Source organism: Cydia splendana, chromosome Z (genome assembly GCF_910591565.1).
Source record: "Cydia splendana chromosome Z, ilCydSple1.2, whole genome shotgun sequence".
In the NCBI taxonomy this organism is placed as follows: domain Eukaryota; kingdom Metazoa; phylum Arthropoda; class Insecta; order Lepidoptera; family Tortricidae; genus Cydia; species Cydia splendana.
Window position 1 is genome coordinate 47,773,534 of NC_085987.1, and position 26,042 is coordinate 47,799,575.

A 26,042-nucleotide genomic window follows, 5' to 3' on the forward strand; every position below is an offset into this window, starting at 1 on the left:
CAGGTATGTTCTCACTGCTAAGGTGTGAAAAATTTTGTGTACTACACGAGATCAAAGTTATTTACATCTCGTGCGCTTTTGAGTCCCTTACTACGCTCAAGATTCTAAATTAGATTCACTCGCTACGCTCGTGAATCTATTATAGAATCTTTCGCTTGCACGGGACTCAAAATAAGCACTCGCAGAAATATCAAACTTTGATCTCTTGTTGTACAAATAACTATTATTCTCTAGTTTCCGGATTTATTTTTGGAGCATTATGCGACTACTTTCAGTTTTATGATTTTTTTTAGTCTTCAGATTCGAAATTTCATTGAATTTACCATTTTTCTAATGCGTTACATTATAAGCTTTCAGTTGATACCAAAATTTTCAGAATCGGGTATAGAATTACAAAGATATTGGGTGCGGACGAAAAAATGCAAAGTGATGCAATACTTTTGCACGCGAGTGTATATACATAGGTATATAAGTACTATCAATTTGATGCTGACTGCACTTCAGAATCTGACTTCGCCTAATAACCGAAGCGAATAATAAGCGAAATAAGCGAAGACACTGTTCTACAAACCAAGTAACCTCACAAACTTGTGTTCGAAGTGCTTGCGCTGGCGCAGCGTGTATTGGTCTCTGACGGGCCAGGCCAGAAACCACAAGTGTAAAATCCAAATCAAGATGGATCTGATGGCCACATCTGTACGTAGGTATGTATTAAGTTTTTGCCAAGCTCACTAATTAAAGCACTGGAGGAGCCTAGCGATAAATGTGCGAATTTGACAACTGAAATAGATGACGATGTAGCTATTACGCCTTAAAGATGACTCACGCACGCTAGACCAGGCCGTGCCCGGGCCGAGGCGTCCGACATGTAATTTTCTATGACAGCGGATCATGCTCGTAGTGCTTGTCATAGAAAACGAAGCGCGGGAAGCTCCGGCCCGGCCCCGGCCAGGTGTAGCGTGAGTCATCCTTTACGTAAAAGTTACTCTTTTTCTTAGGGTCTCCCCAGATATATCGACGCGCATTCGGCAAAAGCCGATAGGACGCCTGCCGACGCGTCGACGGCTTTTTCGCTCTTATTGCGTGGACATAAGGCTTTTTCCTATCGGCTTTTGCCGAATGCGCGTCGATATATCTGGGGAGACCCTTATGGTGCCATATCCTATCGGATGTCGGTGATCATCATGCGAAAGTTTTCTCTACTCTTTGTCGTTCTAGAGAGAGTGGTAGGTACGTAAAAGTTGACGTTTTACAATTCAGTTATCACAAAATTCATGTAGTTAGGTTCAGATGTCAAACTCTGGGCACAACTTTGCACCTCTTCTAATATAAATATCATAATCAATAACTCTTTGGTGAAAGTTTACTACATATATGGTTCAGTCACCTGCAATAGTATGTTACACAACGAAGGCCGCAAAAATATCTGACCCGATCTTATTTGTAGAGCCATAAGAGCGTGTCACATATTTTTGCGGCCTTCGAAGAGTAACGTATTATTGCAGGTGACTGTACATATTTACATAGACCGGTTCCTGCGAGTCTAAAACTAGGTAGACGACGAGAGTGTATCAAACGAGCCCGTCATTGCTGGCCGTGTGCCAAACTGCATTTCCAAAGTATTTTCTGACTTCTACCCTTTGTTTATAATATGCTTCAGAGTGGCTTTGGAGCGAATTTGTGCCAGCATAGTCAAGGTTTTTGCAAGCTTTATTCATTTCTCATGTCCTAGTATTTATGACTGATCTCTCTTAGACACAGTCAGGAAGATGTTCGCTCCTTCTGCTCTACCGCCAGCGAAGCGACCAAAGACCATGTAGACGGTCTTCCCCACATTGAAAAAAGAGCCACGCCTTCAACCAGTCCTTAACTGACCATAAAAGTTTCTAACCAACCGCTTCAATTAGACGGTTTACCTATAGTGTATTTTCTCACCTTAAGTTTGGGGTAGAAGTCCGGTAGTCTGTTAGGCTTCAATCCGAGCGTGTTGCACATCTCTCTGTGCAGTGCGAGGATCTGTTTCATGGTGCCGGCCGCGCAGAAGTGGTTGAGCATTTCGGCCGCGAGCGCGCACTCGGGCGGCGTCGGCTCCGCTCGCCCGCGGTTCATGTTGGGGCTGGAACGATAGATCTGGTTAATTGTGTGAATTATATCACATGAATGATGTTTTTTAGAGTTACGTACACGAAGTAATAACGGGACCCTATTACTAAGACTCCACTGTCCGTCTGTCAGTCACCAGGATGTATCTCATGAACCGTGATAGCTAGACAGTTGCAACTTTCACAGATGATGTATTTCTGTTACCGCTATAACAACAAATACTAACTACTAATAAAGAACTAACTAATAATATTTTTTCCCAGTAGGAGAAAGTGCCACGAAATGTTCTCATCTCAGCATGTTGCTGGCGACTTTCAGAACTGATCTTCCGACTCATGAGACCATCCGGTGAAACAATCACGACAGGTAACATGAATATAACAACAAAATTAGTTGCACTTAAAAAGAATCAGTAAAGGACTTCAAAAATTCGTTTTCAAGCACAGAGTCTAGTGAAAGCGAGTAAAATTTAGACTCAATAGACTCGAGTTCCTAGTGTTCCTACCGACACCAGTCAAACATGTTCCGCTCGGCGACATTTTACAAACATTTGGTTATTTTTCGCAAAAGAAAGCCACTTTGACTCTCAAAACGAACATAGGAAAGTATAATAGCCCTTTGCCTTTAAAATGCCCAATGCAGTTCGATATCCGCTTTAGGTACATACGTTACATATGAAAATTAGTCCTATTCTGCTTTCGTCACTCATTCTACATTGAAAGCCACCGACGATTGTGACGAATGTAGAATGAGTGACGAAAGCAGAATAGGACTAATTTAAGAACTTGACGAAAAACGAATGGGACGACCCAAAACGATACCGAAAATACGGGGTCCTGATAAAAGTTCATGTTTATGAATGAAACACGTGTTGTTACATGCTCTTTATTTTTATTGATTGATTTTTATTAGTGATGTACCGACTATTGATTTGGCCGACTAGCCGACTAGCCGACTAATCGGCGCTCGAATGGCCGATTAGTCGGCTGACTAGTCGGCTAGTCGGCCAGATCATTAGTTTCGTATAAGTTCAGGTGAAAAACAATAGTTTTGCTCCTTTGGTGGCGCTATTCGTCATATTAGCTTGGCTAAAAGGTGTTCTCTACAGGTACAAAGACCTATCACAAGAGTCCTCGTTCAATTTCTGTCTTTAGTTCTTTTATTTTGCGATCCTGTGCAGACCGTCAGTACAGCTTGTAGTAGGTATTTCTAAGCCTCTATTTCCCGTACGTAGTCGCCAGTTAAGAACCTATCCCCTGTGGTCAGCGTCTTTATGTAAAACGTGCCCTGTTTAGACAGGGCAGGGCAGGGTTTAGGGCAGGGGACTTAGGTCCCAAAATTTTGCAATAACATTAAAAGTTCCTCATGGCTCCACCATTAAAAAAAAACAAAAACTGAATAATAAAAAAAAATATATCGAACTTGCACATGAAATTACACAAGAATCAGTTGAGATCGACCTGTAGAGGAAAACACCAGCCCACCAACATACGATAACGATCAAACGGTCAATTATATGAACAAAAGTTTTCGTTTGCACCCTGAATAGCTATTTTAGTAAAATAAATATAAAACATATGGTAAATAATGACTGTTGATTTATTTATTTCTGTTTTGCTTTCACTAATAAAGTGCCGACTAATCGGCCATTTTTGCCGACTAATCGCCGACTACAAATGTGGCCGGATAGTCGGCTTTCCCGACTAGTCGGTACATCCCTAATTTTTATCATATATATTGGTAGCGTCGGATTGGTAGCGTATTATCCCGGTACATTTGCTTTTCGTTTGGCGATACACTCGAGTCTGTAAAAGTTATAAAACCTATTACGACTGGATTGGATATTGAAGGTAATAGCCAGAAAATTACCAAACCAGTTTAAATACTGTTACGCGTCTTACTGTCTTAGAATTTAGAACGGCCGTTACCTAGCTGGTCAAGCTGGTACAATCAGCAGAAGAATCTAAATGGACGATATGTTCAAAATTATTGGAACTATCTTATATTATATCTCAAAAATGTCAAAAAAGTTGTTGTTTGTGGTTGTACAAGAAAATTACATACTTACAGATCATAAGAGGACTGGACGTTTGAGGAATTGGACATTCAAGGCCAGAATCTTAACATGAAATTATCTATGTCTGTTAAGGGGCCCACTGATTAACAGTCCGCCGGACGGTATCGGCCAGTCAGTTAGAACAAAATTTTGACAGTTCCGAACAACTGACAGGCCGATACCGTCCGGCTGACTGTTAATCAGTGGGCCCCTTTACAGTCGATGTCAAGATTTGTCTACACTTTTGCAACTTACTCCTTTGTAATAAGGCGAAAGATGTAAACATACCTCTGACGTCACTGTGCTAGTTTTCGTTTCGATACAATAGTATATTGTGCAACGTGGGGGGTAAGTAGAATATTGTACGAGAGTCTCTTATATTCACGACAGCCGTGTAGGCTGGAGTGAATTAAAGACTCGAGTAATAATATTCTTACCCCCGGAGTTACACACAATGTTTTTCATCACACTTGCGAAGAAAAAACTAAATTTTAAGCGAAATCATTCTTAAATACGGTAACATAATTCAAATATTCGTCCGCCATATTGAAATTTTTTGGCAGTGTAGGCATCGAAGGCACAGCCCCATGGGTTATTCCCACTAGTTACCACCAAGTTCTTACCAGTGGTAACTATACTGGCAAAAAAAATCCCAGTAGTTACCACCAAACCCAGTTGGTTGGTGGGTTGGTGGTGGTGGTGGTGGTGGTGGGAATTTTTATTCCCAGTAGTTACCACTGGTAAAAAGTGGGATTTTTTTTCCCAGTAGTTACCACCAAACTATTGTTACAGTTCAATACTAATAAAGACAGTTTAAATATAGAGTGCTTTAATAAATAATTATGTATAAGTTTAGTGTTTCAGGAAACTGCCTTAAGAGATCCTCCCATACAAATATACAAATATCAACATCAGACCAGTCAAATTGTATGACACAGCCAATTTTTCTTAAATACATTTTGCATTAGTTTATATTTATATTTAAGTTTAGTTTTTAATCAGTTTTATGTTTAGTTTATGTATTATTTTAATTATGAAATTAATAAATTATTATAAATTGATTTGTTTCATTACAGTAAACTGTCTGAAAATGATCAAAAAGACTAAAACATTCATTTTTTAATTAATAAAATCACTTGAAAAATAATCTAAAATTTAGATTCTAAATGGACGATTAAATTGATCCTGACTCATATTTTATTTTTTGCACTTGTACCGGTTAAACTGTTTTAATATTTTTGATCACTCTTAAGGCAGTTTCCTGAAACACTAAACTTATACATAATTATTTATTAAAGCACTCTATATTTAAACTGTCTTTATTAGTATTGAACTGTAACAATAGTTTGGTGGTAACTACTGGGAAAAAAAAATCCCACCTTTTACCAGTGGTAACTACTGGGAATAAAAATTCCCACCACCACCACCACCACCAACCCACCAACCAACTGGGTTTGGTGGTAACTACCAGTAGTTACCAGTGGGAAAAGGTGGGAAAAAAATTCCCAGTAGTTACCACTGGTAAGAACTTGGTGGTAACTAGTGGGAATAACCCAGACCCATCGACATTCAGCCACAATTGAAAATTGTGTAAAAACGGCTATTAAATTAATCAAATTTAATATTTTTATGTATAACCAAAAATATTAATGCCTAGATCACGCGGCCGCGGTAGGCCTAAGAAGCGCTGGCTGGACGTCGTGACAGCGGACATACAAGAGAACAATCTCATTTTCACGTCGTAAGCTTGGTAATTAATGTTTTGTTACGAAAATGGTTGGCTGTTCTATTCGGAACTGTAAGAGTAGGAGTGAAAAGGGCAGTATAATGTAATTAATGTACAGTCAACAACACTCCCAGCTGTACATCGGTCGACCTTATGCCTTTTGTAATAAGGTCCACCGATGTACAGCTGGGAGTGTTGTTGACTGTACTATGTTTCTACATGAATAACTTAAAATTAATGCCGTTAAAATTCTCCCACATTTTAAAGTTTGAGAACCTGTAAACAGCATGATGACGTAGTAGGCCTTTGTCAGTTAGGTCATTCGCGAATCTCGGAAGAGAGTACCAGGCTCCAATTTCACCACGGTGACAGGTGCGACAATTGTAAAACGTCACTGTTGCTGACGTCACAGGCATCCATGGGCTACGGTTACCGCTTACCATCGGGCGGGCCGTATTCCTGTTTGCCACCATCATTGATTTATTAAAAAAAACTTTATTATATCGGAAAAACAGATATTTCTCTTGCTAAGTTTATGACAATTGTCACAAGAAACACTACAATTGTCACGAAATTCCGACATATAACTCATTACCTGTCAAGAATTACCTACAATTCTTCTAAATCTTGACAATTGTCAGAAACTTCGCAAAAGAAATATCTGTTTTTTTCCGATATAATAAAGTTTTTTTAAATAATACAATGATGGTGGCAAACAGGAATACGGCCCGCCCGATGGTAAGTGGTAACCGTAGCCCATGGATGCCTGTGACGTCAGCAACAGTGATTTTACAATTGTCGCACCTGTCACCGTGGTGAAATTGGGGCCAGGTGGAGTATGTTATTATACCATGATTCGTAGGTATAAATCCGAACTCGCGCGGAGAGTTCCATAGGCCTGCCATAACTTGGATTGTATGGCGGCGGCTAGGTTCGTCTCTCTCTTAAATGAGTTTTCCGTTGCTCGTCACGGCTGTTATGACCTTGTGACTCACAATTATCACTAACAAAGTAAATACGTCCGCAAAGCGCAAGCCCGCGGTGAATGTTACAATTAACGTTTCCTCTTGCGCAAGAGCGTTTAAATTAACACGATCCTCGGTCATAAATATGTATACAAGTTTACACCTTACTACAACGACTTTAGGTCACAAAGCGTATACTATTTTGATCGTAACTTATTAGCATGCCCTTTTGAAATTAACTTTGGTATAACATATCTACACGAACAAAGTGCCACAAATCTAATGTACATACACCATACACTACCTTAATGTACGGGCAAAAAGTCCATACTTTTACCACCACCAGTTTGGCACAACTTACCTTCTATGCATCTAGCTCGTACTCGCATATTAGTGCGAAAGAGACGTAACATAGAAAGTAAATTACGTAGACGTTAGCGTATATGCCAGTTTTAATTGACAATGTCAGGTCTGTCAGTGACTCATGTTACAGGCTCAGGTAGTGTATATGTCGGCGGCAGATCGTAAAATCGGGCATATCGAGATATTCCTAGGCATATCATGACCGCCATTTAATGATCTGACTAGCGACTAGGTACTAGCCATATCGTTCAAACATCAACGTTTGACGATTTGCCTATTAGCGACGTTTTGGCATTACAAATAAGGTGTGATATTCCTGATGGCGGCGTTTCGTGATCTGCCTAACGCGACCACCAGCCATATCGTGCAAACCTCAAGAGGTGATATTCCTAGGCAGATCATGAAACGCAGGCATAACATGATCTGACTAGCGACCACCAGCCACATAGTGCAAACTTCAGGGTGTGATATTCCTAGGCAGATCATGAAACGCGCCGCCATTTCATGATCTGCCTAGCGACCACAAGCCATATCGTGCAAACCTCAAGGTGTAGGTAATTTTAGTAAGTACGCATGCTGCTCAAATGGAACGTAAACTTGTACTAAAAGGTACGATCTGGCAACACTTATTACTGGCATTACGCTACCGCCTACTTCTTTTTTATGGACTATCAGAAAATACGAGGATTTTTGTAGAACAAATCGTTCGACACTCGTATTTTATCCGACACGTTCGACTAACGCCGATCATTTTTCTTTCCTTCATTACGTACTTAGTCCCCTGACGAACCGCCATACTGGTACAAATGACCCAGTAAAATGTGTCACTATCTCCCGGTCTATATCGATAACACAAAAGATCAAGCTCCTAAGTTGTGTGGTTACGGAGATATTAGTTTTAAAAAAAATATTGTAGTAATATGAGCAACTTTACGATAGACGCGTTCTAAGACTTTTAAGTTTAGCCACCTAAAAAACCGGGCAAGTGCGAGTCGGACTCGCGCACGAAGGGTTCCGTACCATAATTAAAAAAAAACGGATAAAAATGCAAATAAAAAACGGTCACCCATCCAAGTACTGACCACGCCCGACGTTGCTTAACTTTGGTCAAAAATCACGTTTGTTGTATGGGAGCCCCATTTAAATCTTTATTTTATTCTGTTTTTAGTATTTGTTGTTATAGCGGCAACAGAAATACATCTGTGAAAATTTCAACTGTCTAGCTATCACGGTTCGTGAGATACAGCCTGGTGACAGACAGACGGACGGACGGACGGACAGCGAAGTCTTAGTAATAGGGACCCGTTTTACCTTTTGGGTACGGAACCCTAAAAAACTATGTTCCTGAAGTAAGTTACATAGTTGACTACAAATAATAATATACCTTTCTTAGAGCTTAGACTCCTGAGATTAAAAAAAACAACGGGTTGCACTCAGGGAGTGCCGACAGAAGTGAAAACTCAATGACTAGTGCAAAATGTCTGCAGCACTATGTGTAATTGACCCATCCTCCTTTCTATTGAAAAACTTTAGTTCCGAAATTGCTGGCCAGTGAGCTTAAATTTGTAGCGTTAATTGTTTAAAATTCGAATAGAAATTGTAAAGTTACCTTGCAGACCTCGCATCTAAATATATTTGGTCATGATATTGTGAGTTTTATTCACCAGTACTAGAGTTCACTTTTATTAGCGATTTCATCAAGATGTAGCTTTATTGAATTATATTGGAGTAATATAAAGTTATGTAACTGTGAGATCCTCGTATTTCAGGCCGTACAAGGTTTTAAATAATTGACCTGATTATGATACGTTATGGTTATGACTAAAGTTCTTTGGTGAATAACATTGTCCGTCACACATGACGTCAGCGTTACGTTACGCGTTACGCTGTCTCGAGTTTATCATTTTTTCCCCACCTCAAAAAGTGCTCAGCGCCGCTAAAGAAGTTTTCACTTCAAAAATGTTGCGATATTTTCTGTACTACAAATAGAAACCTTTGATATCGACTGATTTGTGTATACTGACCAATCTCTTAAAAATAAAAATAAAATTTTGTTTCATTTTCACGATTGATTCCAATGAGCTCTCAAGTTTAAATTTATCTATTGAAAACTATACTGGGAGAAATTTTAAGCAAAAATAAACGATTTAGAGGTGAAAATGCAATTTCTCACTCTACATGACAAAATCACAAAATTGAATATTTTTTACTTCTAACGTGACCCACAATAAATTTTTCACAGCACACGTGAAAGAAAATCTGTCATTCAAATGAAACAAGTCCTAAAACCGCAACTAAATACTACCTATATTTAACCTCTTATGCCACTTTAAACTTACATAACAATAACGGTCTTTGCTCCATACATGTAAGAAAAGGTACCTTGTGGAAATAAATTTAATAATACATCACTACAAAACATCAATTATGTACATTGAAGTTTAACTTTATATGAATTGAAAAATTAATAAATCTACATTAAAGAAAGGGCCTACCGCGAACCACGTTCGACGTGTTGCCCCCCTGTCACACTTAAGTAAGAATTTACAAGTGCGACAGAGAGGCAACACATCGAACGTGGTTCGCGGTAGGCCCTCTGCCACAAATTTAATAAGTTCCTCCTCATAAATACTTAATCTTAACAAGTACAAATAATTTGTATGTAAAGAAAAGGTACCTTGTGGTTAAGTTACATGATGAGGCATGTTGATAATGAAACAGTTAGGATAAACTAATAATATTTTGGGGTTTAGATGGTATAAATCTTCTATTTCTTATCAATAATATATTTTGGTTGCCATAGAAGACAATAAGCGGCTTTGAGGTTCGATGACCTCAGATATTACCTATGGCAATGCGTCGGGTATTGGCATTTTTCAGCAAACCAATGGCAGATTTATTGCACTAGTTTGTAATATCTACATATTGTACAAGTATATTTAAATGTATGTATATGCGCAGGTCAATGTCGTTGTAGCACGCAAACCGAGCCCGCAGACAGATAAGTCATCAATTCATCATTACAACTACGTTCGTTACGTCGGATATACATGTACATATATATACATACATACATTCACTATCACTGGTAATGACTGGTAATATCTAATCTAACAAGTAAGGATGGTTTCGTAAACGCTGTAGTTGCGAATTAAAAAAAAAACTCATTATCCCTTTTAACTTTTAACAGATACTATAAATTCACTACGCAACGTTTTTGTGAACCTCCTGACCTGGACAGTAGTAGCAGTAGTACCTTCAACAACTTTAGATTTAAAGCCAATGTATGAAGAGGGAGGACTTATTTTAGATTTTAACGCTTTTGCGGACGCATTATCATGAAGAATTTCTGGATCTGAAGAAATCGACATAACTCTTGAAATACATAATATAGGCGCAGTCAGCATCAAAAAGATAGTTACTGCCAAAGTGACCAATGCTATCGGTACACATAATACGTGGGGAGGTCCTAAAAGTTCGCGGAATTGTGAGCGTTCTAGGGTGGGGAAGAGCGTAATTTCTAGTATAGTACATACTATTGGTAACTCACTATGAGTATATACCAATTATCAGCTTAATGAGCTCATAACTTTACAAAGTTATCGTCAATGGAACACTTGTTGACCAGATTGACTTTCTGGAAGAACTTTGCAAGCATGAAACACATAGTCGCGTGCATCAGCTTTTTGGAATAGCACGTCGCTCGCATATTTAGCCAGTTTGGCTACTTTTAGTCGTAACTCATACACAGCAGATGACAGATGGATGGTGGATAAAATTACGACATTTGAAAACGTTTCAATAGGTTATTATATTGTTAAAGATGATGTGGACACCTTCGCATTTACCATCCACTATCGCTTGTATACACGGTGGCTAAAAAGTAACTGCATTCCCGTTGCCAGGGAGGTTTTGGGATTATACTGAGCAACTTTTACTATGGGACAAACCCCGAAATCGAGAAAATATAATTGGCTGTTTCTTACATTTTGGCTGGTCCATTTTCTATGGGAGGGTACATTTTTTTTTCGTGATTTCGGGGTTGGTCTCATAGTAAAAGTTGCTCAGTATAATCCCAAAACCTCCCTGGCAACGGGAATGCAGTTACTTTTTAGCCTCCGTGTATAAAAACACTCGTACAGTCAAGTGTAAAAATATGGGTGCAGTGCACACATCATACTCAAAAATATGTCCCAGAGCTCTTATATCAGCGAATAAAGAACTATGGGACATATTTTTGAGTAAGTTATATGCAATATAACACTTTAAACTCTCGCGTTTTGTACACATATTTAATTGCAACATAGCTGGTGCAACTCAGCTGAAACGTCGGAATTAAAGGTAAAAACAATGAAATTATATCGCGGTAGACCCGTTTGTGCAATTAAATATAAGTTATATGCACCCATATTTTTCGACTTGACTGTACAAACATATTTACAACATATAAGGTGGTGCATTGGTGATCAAAGTTGCTGTATGCACGCGAGCCGCTTGACCTTAGCTCGAGCATTTATTTATGTATATACGTATGTATGTACGTCATTAAACGCTCTTCCTTGTTCAAGGAACAGCTGTGGATCGCTTGGAATTTTTATAACTACATGTATATACCTACTATAGATACATTCTATATCTTAATTTTCACACACATACGGACAGACGGACATGAAGAAACTATGTACCGTAAAATGAGTAGGTGCAAAACTGACATTCAAACCTCGATAACATTTTATTTTTACATATGCAAACTGAATGGTGTATATAATAAGTGTTCCGGACGTTTGTATTTTAGTTTTTATTTTATTTTGGGTAGTTACATTTCATAACTTTGATGATAAACAGGAAATCCCACCTCACCCCGTAGTCCCTCGTATTTGGGGTGAGTTTAGTTTTCATACAAAGGTGATTTTGGAAGATTGTTGGATCGATTTTTTTTATTATGAGTATTACTATAACTCCATTTTAAATTGGAATACATTATTTTTGTAGCAGTAGGTAACCTTAAAATCTCATCTCACCCCCCTTTCATTCCTTCTCTCCCCATTCATAACCCAACTCTCCCCGCGAACCCTACTCACCCCATTTTACGGTAGTTTCCATTTTACTCATTTTGATTTTGATCACTACACCTTATAAAACAAAGTCCTCCGCCGCGTCTGTCTGTTTGTGTGTATTATGTATGTCCGCGATAAACGCAAAAACTACTAAACGGATTTTCATGCGATTTTCACCTATCAATAGCGTGATTCTTGAGGAAGTGTTAAGGTTTAATGAAATCCGTGCGAAGCCGGGGCGGGTCGCTTTCGCTTAGTTTTATAAGTAAAAAAGCCAGCTGCAGGTTAGATTCCAACGGAGGGATGTTTTGAAAGATGGAAACTTGATTTTTAGGGTTCCGTACCCAAAGGGTAAAACGGGACCCTATTACTAAGACTCCGCTGTCCGTCCGTCTGTCACCAGGCTGTATCTCACGAACCGTGATAGCTAGACAGTTGAAATTTTCACAGATGATGTATCTGTTGCCGCTATAACAACAAATACTAAAACTAAGAATAAAATAAAGATTTAAGTGGGGCTCCCATACAACAAACGTGATTTTTGTCCGAAGTTAAGCTACGTCGGGCGGGGTCAGTACTTGGATGAGTGACCGTTTTTTTTTTGCCGTTTTTTGCATTATGGTACGGAACCCTTCGTGCGCGAGTCCGACTCGCACTTGCCCGGTTTTTTTTAATTTCGCTTGTCCAAAAATATTCTTGAGTCCTACTAAATAATTGATTTTATGGATATTATACAGGATGGCCCATTTAGACCGGTCAGTATAGGAAAATCTGAAACTATAAGACATACGACGATCTCTTCTTAGGAACCATGTCATGATTTTAGTAACAAGAAAAAACCGGACAAGTGCGAGTCGGACTCGCCCACCGAAGGTTCCGTACTTTTTAGTATTTGTTGTTATAGCGACAACAGAAATACATCATCTGTGAAAATTTCAACTGTCTAGCTATCACGGTTCGTGAGATTCAGCCTGGTGACAGACGGACGGACGGACGGACAGCGGAGTCTTAGTAATAGGGTCCCGTTTTACCCTTTGGGTACGGAACCCTAAAAAAACTGCATTCATAGATTTAAGAAAAAATGTGTACTCGGCTCGGGAATCGAACCCGGACTAACACTATTTCTATTTAGATATTGATTGTGTAGATCTTAAGCAGTAAATGTTACCATGAAACATGATGTCTGAAATGAATAAAATGCATTGTTTCCATATCATGCATTTTTTTCCACACTGTATATTATTATGATATCTATTTCAGTTTATAATCGCACATTTGCCAAGCAAAAGCCAATCGACCGTAGAGATCTAAATCCTAAAATATCTAAGAATAGCCGCGGCGAAGCGAAATTGTAACAAATTCCAGCGAATTGTATAGGACCTACCGCGAACCACGTTCGACGTGGTGCCTCCCTACTTACCTACGTACGGATTTACAAGTGTGACAGAGAGGCAATACATCGAACGTCGTTCGCGGTAGGCCCTCAGCTTTCCTAGTATTGCTATATTTAGGACACTCCAGTCTCGAGAAACTTGAAGCGAAAGTTTATTTGGGTCATGCATAGACAGAAAAACAATAGTACCTGCAGTCACCACACGGGATTGTTATGCCATTTAGGGTCCTTGCTAGAATATATAATTCTATAGCGTAAGTATTCAACATCCAATTTAGCTAGGACCCTAAATGGCGCAACAATCGCGGAGCGTGATGGTACATTGTGCAACGAGGGGGGTAAGTGAATTTTTGAAACGAGGTTGGGCATTAACGACGGTATCGTCTTGGGTCGTCCCATTCGTTTTTCGTCAAGTTCTTATTAGTCCTATTCTGCTTTCGTCACTCATTCTACATTGAAAGCCACCGACGATTGTGACGAATGTAGAATGAGTGACGAAAGCAGATTAGGACTAATTTAAGAACTTGACGAAAAACGAACGGGACGACCCAAGACGATACCTTAACGACGGCCGCAGGCTGGTACTAGTTTTCATTGCTATATATTATTATACAAAGAAAATAGAGCGAGTAGAAACTTTGTTTTGTAAAACGCGTTGTACATTTTATATCTACAAAGGTATTTACATATTATTTAAATGGATTTATTTACTGTATTAGTGACTAAGATTGGCGACTTCACATTCACAGTAGGGATGTATCCTCTGCTTAAAATAAATTATTTCACACCGCGCACGAAATAAAGCACCAGATAATTATTAGAAAAACTTAGGCGCAGTTATTTTTAAACACAATTTCTATTTAATAGATCTGAGTTGACCGTGACGTCACTATACTCGCTTTCATATAAATTCCATATTAGCAAAAATAGCAAATCGTTTTTGACAGTTGTAAAATAGAAGCTGATTTGACTAGTAGGAAAGTAGCCTATTTATCAGGAATCCGATCGTCACTAATAATTGACAATTAAATTAGGCTGTCTGTAGATTAGGTTGGAATCTTTTTCGTTATCAACTGTTATCAGTGATAACATGACAGAATTTGTAAATCTTATTGTTCATATTGATGTAGGTAGGTACTAACAGCACGTAGATAGACTATATAGTCACATAAACCTAGCCGCCGCCATACAATCCTCGTCTCGCCATACAAGTTACGCTATCATTTGAAAGCGACATTCTGAAATAACGTAAAATTGAACATGAACGTTCAAGTAACATTGTCCATGTTCGGAACTAGTTTTCTGTGTTAGTAATTGGACATGAACATTCAAGTAACATTGTCCATGTTCGGAACTAGTTTTCTTGTTAGTAATTAGACATGAACACTCAAGTAACATTATCCATGTTTGGAACTAGTTTTCTGTGTTAGTAATTGGACATGAACATTCAAGTAACATTGTCCATGTTCGGAACTAGTTTTCTGTGTTAGTAATTACACATGAACATTCAAGTAACATTATCGCTGTATTTATTGTAGGTATAACAATATTTAGCAATGAAACTTAGTACAGTCACCTGCAATAAAATAATGTGACATGCTCTCATAGCTCTACAAATAAGATCGCGTCAGATATTTTTGCGGTCTTCATTGTGTTATATATTATTACAGGAGTAAATGTTCATGCCAAGTTACATGTAATTTAGGCATGTCATTTTAAATGTTATGCGGTAAGTCTTCGATTCATACATATAATTTTTAATATAAACAAGAATGTAAGCCAGAGGTTACCACGTGCTTACATTTAATTAAAATTATCTCTTATTATCTCTTAAGGTGCAGGGGGTCAATTTAGACTGCGGGGTAATTTAAACTAATCGAAATTTCTTCCATGTGTTACATTGTTAACTAGAGTCACACACAACACATCTTTTTCGCTATCTGGACATATATGGCACAGTGGCACTCTAGTTAATAATGTAAAACATCAGTGGCGGATTTGCCCTAAGGTCAAGTAGGCCCGGGACTAGGGCGGCAAGTTTTTTGGGGGTGGCAAATTGTGACAAGAAATTCGCTGATGATAACAAGTAATAACTCAAAATGTAGTCAATATGATGGGTGCTGAGAAAGGGGCGGCTACAGGGCCTGGGGCCTAGGGCGGCAAAGACTGCAAATCCGCCACTGTATAACATGGAAGATATTTCGATTAGTTTAAATTACCCCACAGTCTGAATTGCCCCCCTGCATCTTATACATTTTCCGCGAGTGAACATTATTCCGTTAAAGTTGATAGATTTATAACTCAATTCTGATTAATCATAAAAAAACATTATTGTTGTACTGCAGTTAACGAAACATTTTGTATTATAGGAAATTGTTACAACTTGTAACAATTTCTTATACTTAATACAACATGTTTCGTTTACTGCTGCTGGTTCTCTGTATCTGTAATTCTGTACTTACTGGCTGTAAGTATAAATAAAAAATCCTCCGGGAGTGCCGGCAGAAGTGAAAACTCAATGACTAGTGCAAAATGTCTGCAGCACTATGTATAATTGTGGTTAACGCCATCTAGCGTTATTTCGTCGCATTACTTGAAACCCCTAAGCACATCACTGTGAGTACTAGAGTTATATTAGTACCAGTTTGAGGGAAACTCACTAGATGGCATATAAATCAAAAAAGAAAAACTCAATGACTTTGTAACAGTGTCCGTCACACGTGACGTCACGTCTTACGCTCTCGCGAGTTTAACATTTTGTCCCCATCACAAAAAGTGCTCAGCGCCGCTAAAGAAGTTTTCACTTCAATAAATTAAATTAAAGTATGGGGCAATTGTGCTGCGTTTCCACGAGAGATGTGCGAGGACGCTTAGCGAGGGATGTTGTTAAGAACCAATAGAATCTCTGCTAGCATCAGCCAGCGGCAAATCAAGACCGTTCATACATTCGGTCGAGCGCAACGTATGAATGGTCCTGATTTGCCTGTAAGGAGAATAAAAATTCCCAGTAGTTACCACTGGTAAAAGGTGGGAATTAATTTTCCCAGTAGTTAGTTACCACCAAACTATTGTTACAGTTCAATACTAATAAAGACAGTTTAAATATAGAGTGCGATAATAAATAATTATAAGTTAAGTGTTTCAGGAAACTGCCTTAAGAGTGATCAAAAATATTAAAACAGTTTAACCGGTACAATTGCAAAAATTAAAATATATGTAAGGATAAATTTAATCGTCCATTTGGAATCTAAATTTTAGATTATTTTTTAAGTGATTTTATTAATTAAAAATTGTATGTTTTAGTATTTTTGATCATTTTCAAGACAGTTTACTGAAATGAATCACAAATCAATTTATAATTAATATATTCATGAAAATGTATTTAAAAATAATTGGCTGTGTTATACAATTTGACTGGTCTGATGTTGATATTTGTATGAGAGAGTCAATTTTTTTCGCGATTTTGGTATTGGTTCCACAATAAAACTTGTTTAGTATGACCTACATATTCACCTCGTAAATTATTGCAGGTGACTATAAAAAAACATCCTGTACATATTTATACTGTTTTTATTAGTATTTAACTGTAACAATATTTTGGTGGTAACTACTGGGAAAATAAATTCCCACCTTTTACCAGTGGTAACTATTGGGAATAAAAATTCCCAGTAGTTACCACCAACTCAGTTTAGTGGTAACTACTGGGATTTTTTTCCCCACTAGTTACCAGTGGTAAAAGGTGGGAAAAAAAATCCCAGTAGTTACCACTGGTAAGAACTTGGTGGTAACTAGTGGGAATAACCCGCCGGCCCGAGAGCACAGAATAAATAATAGTACTAGGTACAGAAGACTTACTCTCTAACAAAACGCGTCTGTTACGATCAGCACAGATATGGCCGCTAGGTGGCGACAGCGCCACGCGCGGCTTACGGCAAACCCCAAAATTGGGGCGAACGGATGTACTTTTATTAGCTACCTGTAGCAAAGCGACGAAATCGCGGAGTGAGCCACGCCTGCCGAGAGATGATCAAAGGTTGTAAACCTTAGAATGCAGATGTCGCTAGTGACATTGTCACAGTTGCAATGACTAAATTCGTGTTGATTGATGGATGGTTAGCTGGCGGAATTACTAACGCATTGGACCGGCAATCCAAGGATGTGGGTTCGAATCCCATGTTGGCCAGAGTTGATCATCATTGATTTTTTCATTGTGATTGACATCTATATTTACAATTTATAGATTGTAATATAGATCTCATCGCTAATAGGACGCGTCCGTGCTAGTCCGAATGGCATTCTAAAGGTGATTGCGAGCAGATATAATTGTAATATACTGGCACATTGGCTAGATCAGGTCAAGCCTTTAGCGACTTACGTCAAATAGGATGGCCTGTAGGTTTTAAGAATAATTTAATTTATTTTTACTAACATAGTATTTAAGTTAGCTTAAGATTTATTTATTTTGTAACTAACACGATATGGATGCTTTATCTGAAATAAAGAATTTGAATTGAATTGAATTGAATGTGGGTACGTCCCACAATAAAAAAGGAAAAATATATTAGGTAACATAACATTAAAGATTGGTGTTATTTTCTGACAAATTTGCTTGTTTCAAAGATATACATTGAGGCAAGGGTGAGGATCTGGTGCTTAATAAAAAGAGATCTACAGGAGTCTAGTTGATCAATATTTACCAGTATTCTAATGCATTTTTTTTTATCTGAAAATTATCTCAACATCTTACAAAAAAGCAGCACCAAAAACTTAATGTGTGTCAAAACCATATGGAAAGGAGCATACTTAATATAAAACTTAGAGACAGAGCCAAATTATCCATAATCAAGGCAAAATCAAAAACAAAAAGTAAAATAATAAAAGAACAAAAATGGCGCTGGACTGGCCATATGATGAGAGAAACCCTAATTAAGTGGACAAAGGACTTTGTAGAGTAGTGCCCAAGATATAATAAAAGGAGTAGTCCACAAAAGTTTAGATGGTCGAATGATTTAAAAAGAATAGGAGGAGGTAAATGGATGCAAACAGCAAAAGAAAGAAAGAGGCCTACGTCAAAGGACGAGTTGAAGTTAAAGTTATGAAACCGAATTAATATTATACTATGTACCTAGGGATTGCAATCCGGTCTGGCGGATCCGGTAATCCGGCCGGATCCGGCACTTTTTAGGAGGTACCGGATCCGGTTAAAATCACCGGATCCGGACCGGATCCGGGAAAATAGAAAAAAAGACCGCACACAGCACCCACTGTGCGTTTTAGGTGAGATAAAGGCGACGGATGGAAAAAAGAAGTTAAACAGAATAAAGAACGAATGAAAAAGTCAAAAGATTTAGTAAAATAAGAACATATTTAATATGACGATGATTGAACAGAAGAGGATTTCCTCTTCTTTCATGTTGGTGGCACAAATCGGCACAATACGACGATTACTTATATACTTAGAAGTAAGCATTAAAGGATGGAGATGTTATGGAAGGCATTTGTAACGACCGGTCTGGCCTAGTGGGTAGTGACCATTCAGTGACCCTGCCTATGAAGCCGATGGTCCTGGGTTTGAATCCCGGTAAGGTTATTTATTTGTGCGATGAACAAAGATATTTGTTCCTGAGTCATGGGTGTTTTCTATGTATATAAGCATGTATTTATCGATCTATGTACTATACGTATATATCGTCGCCTAGTAGTACTACCTAGAGCTAGTACCCATAGTACAAGCTTTGCTTGGTTTGGGGCTATGACTAGGTCGATCTGTATAAGATTGTCCCCAAATATTTATTCATGAATTATTTAATTATTTGTGATTTAGGCTATAAAACTATGTACACGGATAAAAAATGAAAGCAAGATAATATTGAAGCGCATTTTATATAATTTTGGTTAAAAGTAAAATATCTTGTTATTAGAATGGACATCAGAGTTATAAAATAATTCCATCAAATAACAGTTACGATAACTTGTCCTTTCAAGGAGTTCTCCAATTCCCATCCCATAATTATCCCATTAACAGGCTTTGGAATCTAATCAAACTTATAATTTTATTGTAAACGTAAATTAGAGCAGAAATTAATAAATGACTTAGATTTCAAGTTTTATTTTTAAATTGAGATTGACATTGTGACACTTTTTAATACTTAGTTTTATTTTATTTAGTGTGCTCGAGAAACTGAAAACGTGAAAAATAGAGATACTAATCCTAAAAATACGTGTGATACCTCATTATATTCGTCATGATGCCTAGAAAAATGTATTCGAAGCGTGTATTAGCACACAAAAAATATCAAAAGTTATAAACAAAAAAAGTAGATATTTTTTATTTCCCCAATATCTCAAAAAGTATTAATATTTAAGAAACCAAAATTAATATTATAAAAGAGGAGGATATTTCCTATAAAACATTCCATACTTTCAGAACCGTATCTCACGTATTTTTAGGATTAGTATCTCTATTTTTCGCCGTTTTCAGTTTCTCGAGTACACTATGTTAAAAAGTTATGTCTTGTTAACTTTAAATTGTTGTTTTATGAATACATTTGTAAAAATACCCTTTGTTTCTCATATAACGCATAAAACTTGAAAAATGTCATTTAATTAACTTTAATATCCTTATACCTAACCGGATCCGGTCCGGCCGGATCCGGCCGGATTGGAGCCAAAATCCGGCCGGATCCGGCCGGATTGAAAATCAATCCGGTTTGCAATCCCTATATGTACCAACTGACTTCAATAATAAAGGCTAATTACAATTACAATTACAATCTCAACATCACAACTATTTCCCCATAAAACGAGACCTTGCGCTCTGCGCTGTCGACAACGCGCCGACATACACATCTAGGATATGAATTATCCATACATTCCGAGGATTTTAACTTTTGTTTTGAGCCGCCGTTTAGTGAAAAGGCTAATTCCTATTCGGCAGTTGAGTCAAGTGACTGTGACGTGTGACTTGTTATGTTGGTTTTATTTTAGTTGACAAGAAATATGAGTCAAACACCAAAATGATGCCAGCGGAGATTAACATAACATATAGACGGTACCTACGAATTACAGGAGGCGGATCTGTAAAACGGCTACTTTTCAGGAGAAACCTTCAAAGTATGTATATTAAAAACAAGTCTAAGTATATTGACCCGTTTTTAATATATTTAATAAGTCTGTGTCTCACGGAAGTTTTGTTATTAAAAAACCTTCAAAGTTTTTCAAACCGATAAATGTATGAAATATAATGTTTCGTTAATTGAAAATATATTGTTTGGTTAATTAAAATAAGTTTTCTAGGCAATAATTCCATTTTCGGTACAAGCTTTTATCGCTGACTGTACTTTTCTTTCCACAAACAACTAATACTCATCAAGACAATTCTAAAAACCCCAAACACAATTAGGTTGCGTTGTTTTATCGCAGAGTTCTTATGGCCACCTCCTGTCTCCATCATCAGATCAGCTCGATGGTACCATAATATTGCATTGTCACCCGACTTACATAATGTAGGCAAAGTCTGAAAATAGGTCAAATTTAGGTTGCAAGATTTGACCCGTACAAACATAGTTACATAACTACATATTTACATTGTAAGTTAAATAAAAGCTTGTAAATAATATAGTTGTTAAACTTGGCATTTTTTTAAATTACAGTGGAATCCGTTTATTATGACTCCGCTTATACTGACCAACCGCTTATACTGACCAACCGCTTACTATGACGTAATTACTGTGCGAAGTTTGGTTTTCATATAAAATTCTTTGTGACACAGTCAGATAAAATGACTTCGCTTATAGTGACAAATCGCTTATTATGACCTATAAATCATATTTTTATGAAATTATGTCCGGTTATAATGACACATTTGCTGGTTTTTTTGGCCATCCCTACGTCTCTCTCTGTGAGGACGTTTGGTGCATGCGGTGTTTTAGTTTTGATTCTCAGTGACAAGTTGATAATTAAATTCATCTCTGACAAAGGATTATGAGATTAATTTGAAAAAAATAACAAAAATAAGAAGTTAATCATTAATCAACTATGCTTTATATGACATCCGCTTAGTATGACGGATTTGTCACTTCCCTTCGATGTCATTATAAGCGGATTCTACTGTATTTTAAGTTTATATTTTTTAATCTGTAAGTACTGTCTATTCTGTTTGGCTGACACTCAGGCTAGACAGGTTTCTGTGCAATTAGATACTTGTCACACAACATGCTATGATGATGATGTAGTTTCTAGCTGTTCATTGATAACTAGTATTAAAGAAGAGGAGTATAAAGAAAATTATGTATGGTATATTTTTATGTGATAATATGTAGGATAACCACAATGGAAAAACTATGATATGCCTTTAAAAAGTAAAAAAAATAAGTGATAAAACATAAACTTATCTTTTATATTATAAACTTTGGGTAACCTATAAGTTAATGTTAAAGACAACAACTTACAAGTTTAATGGTAGGGGAGCCTAAGAGGGGATTTTTGTGTTAACTCGAGCGCATCGATGATATCTTGCTACCCTGTGTAGTCTACCTTTACCCCTTTTTGCCATCTATGTTGAGCCCTTGGTTGTTGGGCGATTGGCGGGGGGTTCAACAAATTGTTAAGTAAATTGTGGATTTGGTCATATTAGTCCAAATTAACGCTATAATTGTGCTATTACTAAATCTGATAATTATATGCACGCATTTCCTTAATCTGACGGTTACAATGTAAAAATTAGGCGTCAAACTTGTGTTCGTCAGATTAAGAAAATGCCTACAGATAAGTGTTATATTAAGTTATAGAAAAAATATAGCATTAACGTGGGCAAAAACGACCAAACCCTTGTGGGTTGTCCTGCTTAACGATTTTTTAACCCTCCACCAACCTCTGGAAATTTAAAAAAAATTGTTGAAGCGTTCTGGCTCGCTGGAAAAAGAAACTTTATATAACTTTTTTTTCTACTTATCATCTAATATTTCGATTCCAATAGGTCTGTATGACGCTCGAGTAAATCCCGATTTAGCATAGTAGGCTCCCCTACTATAATGACTGCTCAGGTTAATAGTGTATTTACGTAGAGTAGGCATTCAATGTAATAATTCACAAGATATAATCGGGATCGTTTCCCTTTTAAAGCTAGCGCTGCAGCAAATCAATCGAGTGTACAGAACTAGTAGGTCAATTCAGCCACTCCTAATTTCACTTCAAAGTATGCGACAAACGCCAGGCATTCGAATGAAACTACACTTTTTTTAAACTATATTCGTAATTAGCACAACCAAAATGCGAGGCCAAAGTGTTACACATACACCGAGAGGTGAACGCACGAAGTGTAAATTTAGAAAAATACACCTACTTAAAAACCCACAGTTAACTCAATTCTACACTAACAGTTCACTTCTTCAGTTTCAACAATAAAATACTCACAAAATCGTAACTAGCGCGCAACTAGAGCCAGTAAATAAACAAAGAGAAACACAATTAAAAACATAATTAAAACAATTACCTATAAATTAGGAACTCGGTATGGATCCTATGCGGGCGTTGACACAACACAATCAAGTTTAGAAACTATTATTTATTTAACAGTCTTCATTGATATTGGTGCACTTTGTAACGTTTAAACACTGATTAATATATCACTCACCTGTAATTCACTAGAAATTAAAAACACTCCCCTTCCGTGACTTTGATTTCGTTTCGTCTTTATCGCACCACAGACGCGGTATATTTTGCTCCAGATGAATGAAACTTTCACGCGACGTCGTTCGTAATCTGTGGTTCGTACCGCTGGCGTCTTATGAGATTGGCAGCATTGAATGTTAGATCGTTTTATTTTTTCACGCCATGAATCTAGTATTAAACTGGATTGGGCATGAGTGGTGGAGATAACTGACAGAACGGGATAGTCTTACGTATCTTTCAGTAGGAGTAGCAGAGAAAGCGCTATTATTGTTTGTCCTTATCACAGTCTCACATATTTTTTGTTCCCCACCTTTTTTTAGTATGGGTAATGGTGGGCAACAAATAAATTCGACCAATCACAGTGTCGCATTTGCGTATGTTTTGTCCAAGGGCCCAACGTTTTCTGTTCTCTTTCACGTCGCAGCAACTAGTATCATTTCTCTCTCCTCGCTCTTTTAAAAATGCCGTTTGTCAAAAAAGGACAACCATACTGTTGACAAGGTGGACTTCAAATCAAGTGTTGCCTTTCTTGATGCGCCCAGGCTGTGTATGAGTGCGTAAAAGCGTATATGTGTGCTCTTTTAGGGATTGTAATGTACATGTAATTCTTGTGTTTTAATATAAAATAAAATAATCTATGTGCGGAGTCATACGTTCTTTAAATTAAAAAGCCCATAAACCTCAACATGGTAGCATATCGATGGGAATAATAATATATTTCGGGTTACGATTCACGGAAATAATAAGAAAATATAACAAGAAAGAAAAATAAAAGAAGAAAGAAAAAAGAAAAATGACGACCGCAACTACAATTTCATCAACCCATCTACCGATTTTAAGTGAAAATAGCAATTTTAGCACATGGAAATTCAGATTAAAACTAATACTAGAAGAAAAACAAGTTGCCTACGTGCTTACAACGGAAAAAGAGGAATTAGATACGACTGAGAAGAAAAAAGATGACGCGAAAGCAAAATCCGTCATTGCCCAAGCAGTATCTGATAAATATATAGAAATAATAAGAAACGGCGAAACAGCGAATGAAATGATGACATTCCTACAAAACATCTTCGAAAGAAAGAGCGTATATAATAAATTTTATCTAAAAAGAAAACTTATCACATTGAAGTGCAATGAGCCCCTACAAGCTCATCTAATAAAATTTAGCTCTATAGTTAGCGACCTCAGCGCTATAGATGTTAAAGTAGAAGAAGAAGACCAAATATGCTATCTGCTATCCTCTTTACCTAAAAGTTACGATAATGTCATAACAGCCATAGAAACAATGGCAAGTGAAAAGAAGAAGTTGGATTTTGACTTTGTAAAAGCAAGACTTTTAGATGCAGAAACAAAAATTAATAATGAAGAGAGCACAAGTCAAGAATCTGAAGCAGCATTTAGCTCCAGATACCAGCAACGCAAAACAAATGAAAAATATGACAATTCAAAGAAAGAACAAGAAACTTCAAGTGGAGAATACAGAGGAGCTTACTCATCCCGCCCACCAGGACGATTCTTTGGGCAGAGTCGCCGAGGACGAGGACGAGGCCTTCGCAGAGGAAATGGAAGATTCCAGAGTCAAGGAGCATTGTTGACAACAGAAGAGGATATAAGCTTCATCACAAGCTTCCAGAGTCAAGGAGCATTGTTGACAGAAGGAGATATTATAGAAGAGGATATAAGCTTCATCGCAAGTGAAATCGCGTTAAGTGGTACTAGTGAAAAGGACAAAGACTATGATATAACATTTATTATAGATTCAGGATGTACTCAACACATTGTAAGTAGCAAATTTGAACATGAAATGACAAATGTCACAAAATTAGAAAAAACTGTCAGAATACAAGTTGCTAACGGTGAGTACATATTAACCAATAAAATAGGAAAATTTAAAATAATATATAATGATAAACGTAAAATAAATATAGAGGCATTGATTGTTGAAAATATTTCATATAATTTACTGTCAGTCAAAAAGATAGCTGAGGCAGGATATAGTATTCTTTTTAATAATCATAGAGTAACTATTAAAGGAAATAATGCATTTATTGCAGGCATACTAGAAGGCAAACTTTATAAGTTACGTGCAAACATATGTAAAGAATCTTGCAACATAAGTAAAACTAATGATCTTGGTGATGTTCTTTGGCACAAACGTCTTGGTCATCTGAATAGGAAATCGCTAGGTATGATGAATTTACCAATTTCTAATAAAATTTGCAGCCCCTGCTTAGAAGGTAAAGCGACCAGAGCACCTTTCAAACAAACTCCAAGACCGAAGTCAACCTATGTCGCCGAGATGCTACATTCAGACATCGCAGGACCAATTAAAGACTGTGGACTAAATGGTGAAAAATACTTCATGACTATACTTGATGATTATTCTCATTTCTGCGTGGTATACCCATTAGTTTACAAATCAGAAGCATCAGAGAAGCTCATCAACTATATATTGAGAATAGAAAACGAAACAGGTAATAAAGTAAGAAGAATTCGTACTGATAATGGTGCAGAATACACCGCAAACAAAGTAAAAGACTTTTGTAGAAGAAAAGGGATTGAACTTCAATATACTATACCTTACACACCTCAAGAATCAGGTTGCGCAGAACGCCTGAATCGTACATTGTGTGACAAAACAAGAACTCTATTTGCAGAAACTAAGCTGCCCAAATCTTTATGGTGCGAAGCAATTCAGTGTGCAGCT

General features: G+C 37.3%; 1 protein-coding gene across 1 annotated transcript in view; it reads right to left on the reverse strand.

The window, feature by feature from the left end:
* The window catches only part of LOC134804034 (F-actin-monooxygenase Mical-like), a 137,498-nt gene extending 114,107 nt beyond the window's left edge, over positions 1-23,391 (reverse strand). Inside the window, exons 1-2 of the mRNA XM_063776904.1 lie at positions 23,298-23,391; positions 1,936-2,116 (exon numbers count right to left, since the gene is read on the reverse strand). Coding sequence (XP_063632974.1) covers positions 1,936-2,109 — 174 coding nt within the window. The 5' untranslated portion in view covers positions 2,110-2,116; positions 23,298-23,391. The remainder of the gene's footprint in view (positions 1-1,935; positions 2,117-23,297) is intronic.
* Positions 23,392-26,042: the final 2,651 nt, after the last annotated feature.